The sequence below is a fragment of the Megalobrama amblycephala genome, linkage group LG24 (genome assembly GCF_018812025.1).
Source record: "Megalobrama amblycephala isolate DHTTF-2021 linkage group LG24, ASM1881202v1, whole genome shotgun sequence".
Classification (NCBI taxonomy): Eukaryota; Metazoa; Chordata; class Actinopteri; order Cypriniformes; family Xenocyprididae; genus Megalobrama; species Megalobrama amblycephala.
In genome coordinates, this window is record NC_063067.1 from 34,787,640 (window position 1) to 34,803,892 (window position 16,253).

The 16,253-nt window shown below is 38.2% G+C and overlaps 1 protein-coding gene across 1 annotated transcript; it reads right to left on the minus strand.

Annotated features, from left to right (window-relative positions):
- Nucleotides 1–938: 938 nt before the first annotated feature.
- rbbp8l (retinoblastoma binding protein 8-like) lies at nucleotides 939–14,924 on the minus strand. The gene is made up of 15 exons (XM_048177881.1): nucleotides 14,715–14,924; nucleotides 12,127–12,231; nucleotides 9,703–9,745; nucleotides 9,526–9,621; nucleotides 9,340–9,452; nucleotides 8,887–8,962; nucleotides 8,458–8,642; nucleotides 7,298–7,350; nucleotides 7,107–7,174; nucleotides 6,326–7,025; nucleotides 3,881–4,010; nucleotides 3,773–3,807; nucleotides 2,096–2,189; nucleotides 1,918–2,005; nucleotides 939–1,817 (listed from the first exon to the last, which is right to left on the minus strand). The coding sequence occupies exons 2-14, from the start codon at nucleotides 12,191–12,193 to the stop codon at nucleotides 1,920–1,922; spliced, it is 1,746 nt and encodes a 581-aa protein (XP_048033838.1). The 5' UTR covers nucleotides 12,194–12,231; nucleotides 14,715–14,924; the 3' UTR covers nucleotides 939–1,817; nucleotides 1,918–1,919.
- Between the last annotated feature and the right edge of the window lie 1,329 nt (nucleotides 14,925–16,253).

Here is a 16,253-nt window from a genome sequence, read left to right on the forward strand (position 1 = left end):
AGAGGAAATCTGTCATGAACATTCCGCTTCAGTATCCGCATGCCCTATTCACGCAATTTTCTTTGTAGAACACTGTGAAACAAGGTTTTTTTGTGCTTGTGTGTGTGTGTGTGTGTGTGTGTAGGTTGCAAAAAAGTTTGCAATGTCACTTTTAACAAACAAAAAAACAAAAAAAAACGCCCTCAGCACTTCATTCGGCCAAAATGTCATTCAAATTCTGAGGCATGCGTTTTAAATATAGGATATATATCACTTATATAGCCTGTATATATGAAAAGAAAAGAAAAACTGATAATAAAGGCAGATTTAGACAATGTTTGCTGGTCAGATCTGTGTGTATCTATTAGAAAAGCACCAGAGATAGACGCACAGATGTATTATTGGATTGGAAACAGTTGGTCTGGCCTCAGTTATATAATGACTCTGAAAAACAGTGAGCTTCTAATAATCCTCTATCAGATGGTGGGATTAAACACACTCTTCTTGTGAAATAGATGGAGAAAGAGAGACAAGCAAATACATAAATCTCCCTCTTCTGTAATAATATTTAATAATACTAAATCCTTATAATTACAGAAAATTCTAGATATGCAAATACTTCTCAGAGAAAGAGTCAATTTGGACACCCAAATATTAACCAAGAAATGCGCATAGATCAAATTACAAATAAAACATTTATATTAGAATTTTTTTTTTTTTTTTTTTTGTAATTTAAACTCCTTTCAGTAAACAAAAGTAAGCAAGCTAAATGTTGTGGTGATTGGCAAAAATATAAATTGTTCCAGTGACGCAAAGCAGTCGTGTTCTTCACGGTGAAACGATTTATACCTCTTCCTGCAACACTGTAGGTGTTTCCCACATCCTAAACCATTTACAGAATGATACTTCTCAAGGTATGACCACAGCACTGATCAAATAAAAGCCTATGGGAACCTTGGTAAGCCATCAAAATACCTTTATTTTTGTGTCCATTTTTTAACAACAAACTTAGGAATTTTTAATATCTCTAAATTAGCTTTACCTCAGATAAAAGCAAAGGTATACGACTAGTTTAACACAATGGTACAGAAAGTTTAATAAAGTACACTTTGTTCTTCACAGTTTTACCTTCCTCCTTTACACTGAAAGTTTTTTACCGCTGCAAGTGGAAAATTCACTATTACAAAATATATGCTTGACATCTCAAAAAAAACCAAAAGGGGAAGCCGAGGGTTTTCATTTTGTCACATCTACAAGAAGCAGGCCATGGTGCTCAGACAGAGACAAAAATAGATGAGATGTGACAGCTCTCACACGGAAGAGAGAGTGAACACAAACTGAGAGAAGACACGACAATTGTAACAACACACGAAAGCAAGCAATTATATGTACATTATTAATAACTCATGGTATAAGTGAAGAAAGAGGAAGAAGAAAGCGAAACCGCGAAAAATAAAAATAAATCAATCTAGCTGATAAGTTTATTGACAGCCCCCTGTCAGCAAGAAAAGCTGGCTTCCTGTTGAAGTACAGCTAAAGACTGCTGGGAAATCTAGCCACTGAAGGAACATATTCTGTATATTTACAACGAAGGTTATATGAACTATATCGCTCGCACACACTAATAATAGATCTAATAGAATTGCGGTGTGCGCTGGACAACCGATTCTGTTTGATACATGCAAATTATTTGACAGATGTGCGGTTAAAATGTTTTTTGTTGGTTTTTCTGGAAAGCTGAAGTGAACACCAGTGATTTGGATTGGAGGAGGCTGGTGATGAAGGCTGAAAACAAACACGGCTGGCTTAATAACCACAGTTGTAGTAGAATCCAATGGCTGTAAAAAAAATGAAAAGAAAATAAATATATGAAGCGAACTGAAAAAGAAAACTGTTCATGAAAATACTAACATAAAACGGTGAAAAATAAAAAGAGACCTTCATCGTTGATCTGGGGCTGCATGGTTTCCTTGAGGTCCTCTGCTCAGCCGTATTTTCCTCTCCTTTAGCGAGCGCTGGAAAATAGCTGAGACAGAACAATGAATCAAAAGTGACATTTCAGCAGATGCTAAATCTATTAATTGAATATATGAACGAATAAAAGATGATTTCTCACCATCAGTATCCTGCCCAGGTCTTTTTCTGCTTGTTTCAAGATTGTTGTTCTCCTTCTCCTCTTGCTCCATCGGTCTGCTCCCAGTATCAGTGACCTTCAAAAAAGATCAGTGACCACAAAAAAAAGAGAAGTTACAACTGATCTCATAACATCAGAAAACCTCAATTAAAGCTGCATGTAATACAACCCGAATTTCTGAAATGTTGGGACGTTTTTTTTTTTAAATTTGAATAAAATGAAAACTAAAAGACTTTCAAATCACATGAGCCAATATTTTATTCACAATAGAACATAGATGACACAATGTTTAAACTGAAAAAAATTTATACTTTTATCAACACATGGCTTCCTTTATGCATGATAGTGCTTTAGTTGGCATCTGCAGATGGCACGGCGGATTGTGTTTACCGACAGTGGTTTAGTTGGCATCTGCAGATGGCACGGCGGATTGTGTTTACCGACAGAGCTTTAGTTGGCATCTGCAGATGGCACGGCGGATTGTGTTTACCGACAGAGCTTTAGTTGGCATCTGCAGATGGCACGGCAGATTGTGTTTACCGACAGAGCTTTAGTTGGCATCTGCAGATGGCACGGCGGATTGTGTTTAAGAACAGAGCTTTAGTTGGCATCTGCAGATGGCACGGCGGATTGTGTTTAAGAACAGAGCTTTAGTTGGTATCTGCAGATGGCACGGCGGATTGTGTTTACCGACAGAGCTTTAGTTGGCATCTGCAGATGGCACGGCGAATTGCGTTTACCGACAGTGGTTTAGTTGGCATCTGCAGATGGCACGGCGGATTGTGCTTACCGACAGTGGTTTAGTTGGTATCTGCAGATGGCACGGCGGATTGTGTTAACCGACAGTGGTTTAGTTGGCGTCAGCAGATGGCACGGTGGATTGTGTTTACCGACAGTGGTTTAGTTGGCATCTGCAGATGGCACGGCGGATTGTGTTTACCGACAGTGGTTTAGTTGGCATCTGCAGATGGCATGGCGGATTGTGTTTACCTACAGTGGTTTCTGGAAGTATTCCTGGGCTCATTTAGTAATGTCATTGACACAATCATGCCGATGAGTGATGCAGTGTCGTCTGAGGGCCAGAAGACCACGGGCATCCAATAAAGGTCTTCGGCCTTGTCCCTTACGCACAGAGATTTCTCCAGTTTCTCTGAATCTTTTGATGATATTATGCACTGTAGATGATGAGATTTACAAAGCCTTTGCAATTTGACGTTGAGGAACATTGTTTTTAAAGTATTTCACAATCTTTTTACGCACTCTTTCACAGCTCTGCCCATCTTTACTTCCGAGAGACTCTGCCTCTCTAAGACATCCCTTTTATAGCTAATCATGTTACAGACCTGATATCACTTAACTTAATTAGTTGCTAGATGTTCTCCCAGCTGAATCTTTTAAAAATGTCTTGCTTTTTCAGCCATTTGTTGCCCCCGTGCCAACTATTTTGAGACCTGTAGCAGGCATCAAATTTGAAATGAACTCATTTAGTGGATAAAAGTGTAAAATCTATCCCTTTAAACATTTGTTAAGTTATCTATGTTCTATTGTGAATAAAATATTGGCTCAACTGATTTGAAAGTCTTTTCCTTTTCATTTTATTCATATTTAAAAAACTTCGGGTTGTATAATGACATAAGATTAATTCAATGCTGAGTTTACCTGTCCTCCAGATTTAAGCGGCTCCATAACCACAACTGGAAGGCAAAACAGATCGATTAAACATTGTCAAATTTAACTTAAACTGACCAAATGAGAGTGAAGCTTTACCTGGCTGGAGGGAAATGGTTAGTGATGGGAGTTTCTTGTTCTCTGAGCTGAAAGATGTTTCAGCTGCTGAAGATGTTTCACCTTCCTTTACCTCTTCCTGTTCCTTACATCTTTCTTGTGCTTCCTCCTGCTGTGTAATGTCACCCAAACACCACAGTCAGTTTTATTTTTATACTCACTGATACAAACATGTACAGACACCTGCACATGACATTTAAGGAAGAAAAAAGAAGACACTGTGGCTACGAATTAAGAATTTGTTCCCCAAATTTGTTTATTTTAGGTAAATTGTGGCTATGTTAAACTAAAACATCATTGCTACAGTTTAATTAACTTAAAGGAGCAAATTAGCACAACATGGACATGTTTTAACTAAAATGTGGAAACAAATAAGTACAAGACTGCCAAGATTTACCTAAAATGAGGGAACAAATTAATAAAATGTGGCCTCTAATTCATGGATATTGTGGTGACAATATTTATTTATTTCTATATTCCATGTGCGGGGCTCCATGAACAAGCACAGCACACAGAGAAATATTAATTGAGTGTCCAGCAATTACAGTAGTATACAATAGTACACAACCGTTTAAAGCAAAGAGTTTTATAAACAAGAAGTGAATATTGAGTAACTTACATTTTAGAAACAATATAACCAAATTTAGTTTATTTGTTCTAAATAGCTCTAAACAAAGCCAAAGCAGAATTAACCTTTTCATGTTACCAAGCAAGGACCTCTAGTCATGCAAGATCCTATACCCCTTGCTCAATGCTTGAGTTACTGCCATCTTGTTCTAGCTAATTAAAGGCACAATATGTCATTTTCACCGCTAGTGGTCGCTTATTCAAAACAAAGGTGTAGCTTGATGATGCCGTGATTTCACTGAATCATGAGAGGTGTTGTCTTTACGTCTATAGCCGGTGGAAAAAATCCGACGGGACTCGGGAAGAAATCATATTCATGGATGAGCTAATGTATTAAAGATTTATTATCATTACTGTAGTATGAAGCAGGGTGGGGCTGAAAGCTGTTGGAGTGGAACGAGGCCGCTGGAGCGACTGCAAATGAGAGGCGAGCGCGACACACAGCTCGAGAGCAGCAGAGCTTTTATTATGCCGCAGATGAGCGCTTCCGCTTCTTCTAGTCATGCATATGTGGGGTAACACCGCCCTGTTTATCATATTAGATACATTTGAGTGTTGAAAGTTGTTATAATGATACTCTGTGCGTTTGCTCCGCGACTGCTATGAGACACTGCAGTAAGTTAGATCAATATTAGGCATGGTCAAACATGGTACTCATAGTAAATCAAGAAAACGAGATACAAACAATAAGACTTAGGGCCCTATCATACACCCAGCGCAATGTGGCGCCAGGCGCGACGCAAGTGTTTTTTGCTAGTTATCATTTTCACGTCCTGCACCACATTGTTTAAATAGCAAATGCATTTGTGCGCCCATGGGCGTGCTGGTCTGAAAACGAGGTGTGTTCAGGTGCATTGTTGGTGCATTTTGAGGCAACTGAAATATACTGCGGCATTGGCTTTAGACCAAGTTTCCTTGTTTTCAGACCAGCACACCCATGGGCTCACATATGTTAATGGCACAATATTTTTTGTTATTTGAAGAGTACACTCTGCTTATTACACACACACAGGGACACGCAGCAGCACACACACATGCCAAATATGATAAAAGGATTACAATGTAAAATATTGTTATTGTGTGCATAAAAATAAAAATGCTTTGGTGGAATCCGTCTTGTCCCGTAGATGATCTGTTCGCACGCTTTAACCTCGTGCATGAGCAGATCCATTTCCTCGCTAGAGAAGCGTTCAGTTTTTCCGCTTTCAAATTCCACCATGTAAATAGCAAATCAGGCTTTTAAAGGGAATGGGAAATGAGACTCTGATCGGTTTATTGCACGTTACACCCAAAACACAGCCATGACTCATTAAGAGGATAGGGACAACCCTTTTCGACCATGCGGCGGGCACTCTGGCCATTTTTTGTTCTAGATTTTTTCTAGATTTTGATGTGCAATTTATTATATATATTTGTTCAAGTATAATTTACATTTTCATTATTAAAATCATATTATGATTTTCGGTAACACTTTAGTATAGGGAACACATATTCACTATTTACTATAACTTTTCCCTCAATAAACTCCTAATTACTGCTTATTATTAGTTAATAAGGAGGTAGTTGTTAAGTTCAGGTATTGAGGATGTAGAATAAGGTCATGCAGAATAAGGCATTAATATGTGCTTTATATGTACTAATAAACAGCCAATATTCTAGTAATATGCATGCTAATAAACAACTAGTTAAAAGACCCTAAACTAAAGTGATCTTCTATCCTTTCTAATCAGGCATGAACAGATTACTCAGAAAAATAAATATCTTTATTGAGGAGGTTTTTATGCATCATTTGAAGTCTACCTGTGTATTATTATCTGCAGTCTGCTGGTCACTTTGAGGGCTTGATGGACATTGAGATGACGATGAAAGTGCAGCACGTGGTGAGGAAGACAAAGACGAAGATGCATCGCTCTGTGAGTGCGTTTTCTCTCTCTCTTGGCTTTTTGAGCGTCCTGAATCAGACAGGTCCAGCGGTGCATCCTCTTCCTCCTCTCTTAAATTCTCTCCAAAGATCCTCTCCGACTGCGCAGCCGAGACCCTCCACTGGGGCGGCGCTGCGACGGCTTCCGTCACTTTCTTTTCTCTACTCTCGGCATGCTCTGAGAGGTTTCTGCGGGACCAGGGCCGCAGGCCGGCAGGTGTTGAGCAGTGCATGCGAGACTGGAGGCCGCCGCTCGGTGGGACCAGTTTAGGGAAACGCAGAATGTTTGAGCTTGAGAATGGGCTCTGGCTTGGATTAACTGCTATTCCACTACTAACAGCAGAGCTGGCCGCTGCCACCCAGTCAGAGGATTCAGAGAGTGACCACGGGATGGACAGACGACCGCTCTTGATCGGAAGCGGCCGGTAGGGGACGGGAGCGTGGATTTGTTGCCGGCTGCTACGTTCCTCAGAGGCAGTAGAAGAAAAAATAGGATTGTTCTTCAGTAGACTAAGAGGAGATGGGATGAGAGGAGACAAAGGGGAGTGTCTGTGTTCCACCGAGTCCACGCTGGCAGCTCTGTGGACACATGAGGAGAAGGATTAAGATGTGTCAAAACATTTTTTCTGTTTCCAGCGTCAACACGTCTGCCTGTCTCACCTCCTTTCAGTGCCGTGTTCGGTCCCCCATCTCACAGGGCTCGAGGTGGGCAACATGCCCTTAGATTCCTGAGAGAAACACAAATTTCAGCAACCAATGAGACACAAGGAAACGGAAAGAAACAAGATTTTTAATAAAGCAACCAACTTGAAACGGCAAAAACAAATATTTAAGAAAAAATGATTGCTTACGAATGAAAACGCCCTGCTCCAGCTGTGCATGAGTTTGTGTTCAGATGCTTTTTCTGTTCAGAAGAAAGGACATTACAGATGTTTTCATCAGTACAGTTGGGAACAAGCAAAGAAACATACATTCAGTACCAGGCAAACTTCACACACACACACACACACACACACACACACACACAGTACCGGTCAAAAGTTTGGAAACATTATTTTTTAATGTTTTTCAAAGAAGTCTATTATGTTAATCATTGCTGCATTAATTTGATCAAAAATACAGAAAAAAAACAGTAATATTGTGAAATATTATTACAATTTAAAATGATGGTTTTCTATTTTAATATACTTTAAAATGTAATTTAATTCCTGTGATCAAAGCTGAATTTACTCCAGTCTTCAGTGTCACATGATCCTTCAGAAATCATTCTAATATGATGATTTGATGCTCAGTTATTATCAATATTGAAAACAGTTGTGCTGCTTAATATCTTTTTATAACCTGTGATACTTTTTTTGAGAATTCTTTGACGAATACAAAGTAAAAAAAAAAAAAAAACAGCATTTATTTGAAATAGAAATTTTACTGTACTGTATTTTTTTCTCTTTCTTTTTTTAAAAGTAAAATATATTTTTTATTCAGCACGGATGTGTTAAATTGATAAAAAGTGAAAGTAAATATTTATATTGTTAGAAAAGATTTATATTTTGAATAAATTCTGTTCTTTTTTAACATTTTATTCATTAATGAATCCTGAAAAAGTATCACAGGTTATAAAATAATATTAAGCAGCACAACTGTTTTCAATATTGATAATAGCTGAGCATCAAATCATCATATTAGAATGATTTCTGAAGGATCATGTGACACTGAAGACTGGAGCAAATTCAGCTTTGAATCACAGCAATAAATTATATATTAAAGTATATTAAAAACATTATTTTATTTTAAAATGTAATAATATTTCACAATATTACTGTTCTTTCTGTATTTTTGATCAAATAAATGCAGCCTTGATGATCATGAGAGACTACTTTCAAAAACAAGATAACTTGACTGGTACTGTATATATACTGTATATATATATATATATATATATATTATATGCGCACACACACACACACACACACACACACACACACACACACACACATTCATATATGTAAGTTACCCAGACTGTCAGTTGGGCTGTTGTCCGTCTCTCGTTTGACGGTCGCTGCAGGTACAGTGGCGTCCCCTGGTGGAGGTTGGCTGGACTTCAGCCCTGAGGTCAGTAGAGTCACTGCAGCCGCTGCTGTGTCAGGTGACATCTTGACCTCTGCAGTGATCGTGTCCTCTGAATGACCATTCTGCCGACTGTAAGGTAAAGGAGGAAGTTTGTATTTTCATTCATGACTATTATATGCAACACACACAATAATAGTCTGTTAAACCGGCCTTGACCTCAAGCCAAAGTGACCCACATATGTCGGCTAATGTCACACGGCTACAGTTACAGCAAATCAGATCGTGCCACTATGTGACAGGACTTGAACTTTCCCATGATACACAACAGGAAATGCTTGAACACAAATGTCAAGGAAGCATGTTAGGAACTCACTTCGAGGGATCCTTCAAGCCCTTCAGCTCCTCTCTCAGTCTGTCGTTCTCTTTCTTTAGTGCGTTCATCTCACTCACTGCAGCAGTGAACAAACGGGAATACCTTCAATGTTCAGATATTCAACTAGATGGACAATAAAGTAAATACTGCAAACGGCGACTGACCCATGTTGTGGTTTTATAATATTTTAAACATTTTATCACGTGTTTACAGTTGGGCCGAAACGTCTGACCTTTAGTGTAAAAGGAATTAACACGGTCAATGCAATGTTTAGTCATTTTAAGTGCTTCGACTTTTAATTATTTCAGTTATTTTCAATGTTTTTCATCCAATATTTTTAGATTTTATTTTTGTTTCAATTCATGAAACGTTTTAATAGTTTGAGTTAACAATAACAACACTGGGTCACTATTTCTTCTTCTTCTTCACATGAAGGCTCTGTTTACAGCTCACCCAGTAAAGAGATGTGCTGTAGACTCTGGATCTGGGAGTTTTCATACTCCTGTTGTCTTTTTTTAGCCACATCCTGAGTGACTGTACACCTGTCGCACAACCCGGCCCGCAACCTGAGGATCGACAGACACATCCAGTTTGGGCAGCGGTACGTGAGATTAAATTCAAGAATGAATACTCACAAACCTGTTCTCCAGCTGTTTGATGTTCTCGGTGAGGATCCGCTGCTGTTCTCTCATCTGCTGGTTCCTGTTGTAAAGTTCTTCCATGCGCTTCGTATCGCTACAACAGAACGGTAATGACGTGAATGTCAAATTTGATGTCAGCTGATTTTAGCTTGAACAATGTGGTATTCTCACTCACATATTCTTTTTATTTGTCAGCTCCAGTACTTTCTCCTGCCACACTGTAGAGAGAGAGAGAGATACACAGTGAATCTGGACAGCAGGAGCGTGAGGAGCTGGATGGTCGGGACAGTAGCGGGGTTTCTTGCGAACAATTTTGGGTGCTTTATTAGGTGTTAATGTGAATCACAATAATGCCATTGTGTTGAATTCACTCCACCTTCATTCATTAAACTATTTCCTTTTGTGTTCAGAAAGAAAGACATAAATGAAAAAAAGTAAAAAAAAAAAGGTTTGGAACGACATGGTGAATAAACAATGCCAATCTCATACTAAGCATGTTGCAGATTTATTAAGAGTTTGCCCATAGCATCGTAGCATGAATAAATTGTTTATATTATTGTTTCACTAATTGCTCCCTATATAAACTAATTGCGTTAGTCTTTATGGAAAGTAATTTGTTACGTTATTTTTGCATTACTTTTTCTCACCTTTTTCTCAACAACAACAACAACAGAGTTCTATTTTTGGCAAATGTAAAGGCCCTTTTGGACTAAAATTAAAATGAATAAGCCTCAGGCTGGAGGAAATGTAGATTCAGATGTGCTGCCATTCTGGATCGCAGAAGAATAGACTTGGGTAAAGTTGGTTTTATATTCGCACATTCGGGCTTCTGATAAATTCAGACTTTCCAATAAATGTGCAATAAATTAATGTTTGCGAATTTTAAGCAGCGACATGATATTGACAACCAACGATTGTCAAATTACAACATTTTTCACAGTCGATCAAAATAGGCAAGTGTTGTTTTAATGGCATATTTACTTGTGAATGTCCACTGAATGTCCAATGTAGTGTGATTAACAAGGCTGTTGAATACGGATGTCCGAATGTGAAGAATAGGGCTCAGGAGAAGAAAGTTCAACACTCTTACAATAAAAAGCAATAAAAACAAAAAAATGAAACAAATGTGATATAGTTCATTTTTGCTTATAAGTATGGTTGAATTGGATCATCAAAAGTCAGCAGCAAAGACATTGGTTAATAAAGTGAGATTAAATACATAAAGTATACTTGTAATTTAAAGGGTTAGTTTACCCAAAAATGAAAATTATCCCATGATTTACTCACCCTCAATCCATCTTAGGTGTATGTGACTATCTTCTTTCAGATGAACACAATCAGAGTTATATTAAATATATTCTGGCTCTTCCAAGCTTTATAATGGGATTAAATGGGGTTTTTGAAGTTCAAAAAAGTGTATCCATGCATCATAAAAATAATCCATACGGCTCCAGTGTTAATAAAGGCCTTCTGAAGTGAAGCGATGGGTTTTTGTAAGAAAAATTTCCATATTTAAAACTATTAACTATAATAACTAGCTTCCAGCAGATGGCCATACTCATCAATCTGCGGCGGAAGAGCAAACTTTGACCGATGCATGATGCAATGATGGACACGGAAGCTCAGAGGAGAGAGCAAAGCTAAACACCGGTCACAAATTAGAAGTCTAAAACATGAATTTCTAAAGAGAAATGTCGGAGGATTTCGGAAAGAGAAGAGTTGAGTTTGTTGATCAGCTCTATTTGAACTGTGAGAGGCGTCTGAGCTCATGATACTCCTACATCCTGCGTCATACATCACGTCATGCTAGTTATTTCAATTTATAATGTTTTAAATATGGATAATTTTCACCTAGGATGGCTTGAGGGTGAATAAATCATGGGATAATTTTCAGTTTTGGGTGAACTATCCCTTTGACATATTTAATTATTGCAGGTTTCTGTAATATTCTGAGTTTTCATTCACAGTTATTATTCATTTTGCATGTCCACTGTAGTCTAGAACTACAATAAGGATCATGTTTACATGTTGTGCGCACACAACACCTCCGCAACTCACTCCCGATTTCTCTCAACACGGGGACAGGAGAGGTGTCAGTCAATAAACAAAGTAGCTTGCGTTACTTATTTGAAGTCAGATATTTTGTTGTAAATTTAAATGTTATGCACTGGTTTTTACTAAAACAAATCTGATTACGTAACTGGACCCTCATCACAACCCAACAATGGATGTATGGAAGATACTGTCAAAATAAGCAGCTTTCTATCGGTCAGTGCGGTGAATTTGTGCGGCTGACTTGAACACGAGCAAAATCTGTGTTGGGAACTTTGTCACCCTCACACGAATCTCCCAATTGCGTAGATTCCTATTGAAATAACTGGATTTCGCAGAGAAACTGTAAATGACACCTTATCTTGTTTGTGGTGATGTAAAGATGTTTTTACTGTTGACTGTTGCCGTTACGGAGGTTTGTGAAATGTGCATCATTATTAAACCATCTTTGAAAAAGAGTTTTTGCCCATATTTTGTGTCAGAAATACAGATATCGTCATGCATGCTTTGGTGGAATCTCAGTCAAGAGCGTTTAAGGTGGTCTTACCCTCTAACTCATGCTCATGGACCTCCCGCAGTTTCTGCAGGAGCTCAGAGAAGCTCTCCACAGCCATGCTGGTGTTCCTGCACACCTGCCACTTGACTCGTCTTCCTACGAATGGGGATATGAAGGGAAAAAATGAAGAACACCGAGACGCAGATTTGTTAAATCAAAGCTTGATTAGAGAACAATTGGTGCCAGTTCATGTTCTGCCGTTGCCCTGGATTAACGTTTTAAAATATGAGCTTAAATTTCTACACTCATATATGCCATGGCTATTAAAAGCTGGTCTTGCTAAACCGGTTCTGCAAGGTGAGCACCGTAGGCCTAACTTTATTTGTGTATGCATGTATAAGTGTGTGTAAATGAGAGAGTAAGAAATGAGTAGAGATGTTTTTTTTTTTTTTACAACATGTGTGTGCTAGCACTTAAAGAACAAACAGGATCTGGAAGTTTATTTATGACCCATGTAATGCAGTGACGACTAATGAAAGGGTTCAGCTTGACACATACTACACTTACATCTATATATGTCGTTCACCCTATTTTTCTTGACCTGTGCTATCTACAAACATCCACTCGTTTGTCTAATAAATGACCGCCTTAAAAAACTTTACCAGACCACAGAAACTAAACAATTCCAGATGACTGTCATAGTTGAGGTAAATGCCTAGTAACACAGAATGATTGCAATGCGCTGCAATGTGAATACATATTGTTCGAAAGATTGGTGTCAGTACAGGACCCATTCAATCAAGAAATACTGTCAAAAATGGCAGTAAAGACATTTATAATGTTGCAAGAAAATTCTATTTAAAATAAATGATGTTTTCCTAAAAAAAAATCCTGAAAAACGGTTTTCACAAAAAATATTTTGCTTACAATTTGTTTTAACATTGATAATAATCATAAATGTTTCTTGAGCAGCAAATCATCATATCAGAATGATTTCTGAAGGATCATGTGACACTGAAGACTAATGTAAAATTCAGCTTTGATCACAGGAATAAATTACATTTTACTATATATTCACATAGAAAACAGCTGTTTTAAATTGTAATAATATTTCATAATATTCCCATTTTTACTGTATTTTTAATCAAATAAATGCAGCCTTGGTGAGCACCAGAGACTTTCAGAAACATGAAGAAATCCTACCAACCCCAATCTTTTGAACAGTACTGTATACGAATACTGTGACAATCAAAACAGACACTTAGTTTAGTCTAGGCACTGTAAATGATGCCAGATACAAACGTTTCTCTGTAGGAATGCACGACTTTTCTTAAAGCTGATGGCAAACAAACACATTTTCTGAGAATACGGTGTGTTTAATTTCAAATGCAAAGTGGGAAATGTGCTGCAAAGCTGCATATAAACATCTGAATACACTGTAATTGCTGATTATACGTCTGCATGACTTCTGCCTGCAGAGAGACAGCCTGCTGCTGAGGGCTCTTGGGAGGGTGCGGTTACCCCCCTCCCCCCTACAATCGTTTTTGCATTTTGATCTGAGTGATTTTCGCCTGCTCCTTCACTCTCTCTGCATGTTGGGATATGTTAGCTAACAGTTTTGAACGTTACAGCAGCGGGAGCAAGAGGGAACCTGTCTCTCAGATCTGCAAACTTCGCATTTCACACACACACACACGCACACACACACACACGCACGCACACACACACACACACACACACACACACTAATGTTTTAAACCCACTCCTTTGAGCTGACTTCATTTTAGAATATACCTATATAGATTTAGCATATACAAACAGCTGATAATGATCAGATCTGGCCTCTGACTCTCTGTGCCCTTGACATTTTGGGGTCAGAGGTCATATATGGTGACACTAAATAAGTGGAATATTACATATTACATATAACTGATCTAAAACATACAAAATCAGTCAGTCTGCAAGATAAAAAGGTGGAGCATGAGCATGAAAATAATATTAATATACATGAGAAAGTGTGATTTTGAGATGGATTGTTGGATCACGCCTGGCATTACGCAATCACTGCCTATGGTGTTGCTAGGTTTGTTTTTTGGCATTTGATGGATGTTTGTGTTGAACATGTTTCACATGCTGAAGTCAACAGAGTAATATCAGTTTAATATCACTTGGTATATTCCCATGGGCATGACAATCAAAATATGAGAGAGAGAGACTGAGAGAGAGAGAGAGGAAGTTGCAAGCAAATGTTATGAACATGTATTGAGATTATAAAACAAAGTCAATCAACACATTCTTATTAGTATTCAATTTTTACTTTTTTGATTGTCAAAATACCCGTGATTATTATAATTCTAAATATTCCAATTAATATGAAAGAGAAAAACACATGAAACCATAATAGATAGAAGCAGATGGAATAAAATGCAATACTACGGCCAGATGAATTCATTTCGCTGATCAAATAAAGAGGACATTATAAGTCACCCCACCCAATTGAAATAGCTTGAATGATTGATTGAGTGATTTATCCGGAAATATATGGCTGTGAATTTATGTGTTCCTAAATAAATATATACCAAAAGCACATGACACCTGATCGATACAGTGTGTTCACGTGAAACGAGCAGTTCACTCACCCCGTGCCACCTTGTGGACGTCAATCACGTCACCTGTCAATCACGCGATGCTGTCGGTCTCCTCGTCACGCCGGTGTCCTCCGGAGCCCCTCGGAGAGGTACAGTGGATGGAAAACTATTGGGAATGAGAAAGAAATACAGAGGAAAGGTAAAGAAGAGTTTTTTAATACGCCCTGCGCTCCTCTCCTCCTCCTCCCCTCCTCCCCACTGACGAGGAGAACAGGTTTGAGCAGTTCCTCGCCGCGGCACACAAACACCAGTTCTCCCCTGGATAAACCGGTCCTGCTGAAATCCCACTAAACCTGCCCGGCCACAAAGAAAAAAAAAAAATCCTCATAAGGATATAGAGAACCTTTAGACACACAAAGCCGCTTTATTCTGCTTTGATTTGCTCTTTTAATCTCAAGGAACCAAATGGCTTTATTCAGCTTCATTGCAGTGCCATGGGAAAATGTATTGTGTTTATTTACTATGTACATTCCCTGGTGTCTGTTTAAATCCTCATATTTCATTGATAATAATCATAAAACTGAATGATTTGTATCAAGACATCATATGTTGCTTTGCAAAACCAAGTCTATAGACCTGTTAATATACTGGCCACTTTATTAGGTACACCTGTTCAACTGCTTGTTAACACACATATCTAATCAGCCAATCACAAGGCATGTAGACATGGTCAAGACATAGGCTGCATTTGAAAACTTAGGCAGCTGACTTATAGGCAATGACTCTGCAGGCAGCGTTTGCACATGAAGACACCTATAGAGTGAGAATGGTGAGAACTAAACAAATAGTTAAAAGATTAGTTCACTTTGAAATGAAAATTAGCCCAAGCTTTACTCACCCTCAAGGCGATCATTTGTGTTTATAAAGCATATACAGTTGAATTTTTTTTAGAAAATGTCCGATGGTTTCTCTAGATGAGACTCTTATTCCTCGTCTGGGATCATGTAGAGCTCTTTGAAGCTGCACTGAAACTGACATTTGGACCTTCAACCCGTTGAACCCCAGTGAAGTCCACTATATGGAGAAAAATCCTGGAATGATTTCCTCAAAAACCTTCATTTATTTTCCACTGAAGAAAGAAAGACATGAACATTTTGGATGACATGGAGGAGAGTAAATTATCAGGAAATAATCTTTAATTTGAAAGTGAACTAATCCTTTAATTACTACAGTAGTAATTTCTTCATAGAAATTACATCAGAAGAAACATGTTGGTCAAAAACGTACATTTACACACAAACTGACCTGAAACCGCAACTTTCAGATGCCATCTTTCTTCTTCTAGCTAAACTGTCACAGAATGGAAAGCACGGGATTGTGGGATATCAACATGATTGGGTATAAAAAGAGCCTCTCAGAGTGGCAGTGTCTCTCAGAAGTCAAGATGGGCAGAGGATCACCAATTCCCCCAATGCTGCGGCCAAAAATAGTGGAGCAATATCAGAAAGGAGTTTCTCAGAGAAAAACTGCAAAGAGTTTGAAGTTATCATCATCTACAGTGCATAATATCATCCAAAGATTCAGAGAATC

What these genes read in the sequence shown, in the direction of transcription:
- rbbp8l (XM_048177881.1), bottom strand. Translation starts at nt 12,193, where the DNA reads ATGGCTGTGGAGAGCTTCTCTGAGCTCCTGCAGAAACTGCGGGAGGTC. An exon ending in AACCATTTCCCTCCAGCCAG is followed by an intron (nt 3,808 to 3,880) that starts GTAAAGCTTCAC and finishes TTTGCCTTCCAG; the next exon opens with TTGTGGTTATGGAGCCGCTT. An exon ending in CGCTTAAATCTGGAGGACAG is followed by an intron (nt 2,190 to 3,772) that starts GTAAACTCAGCA and finishes TCTTTTTTGAAG; the next exon opens with GTCACTGATACTGGGAGCAG.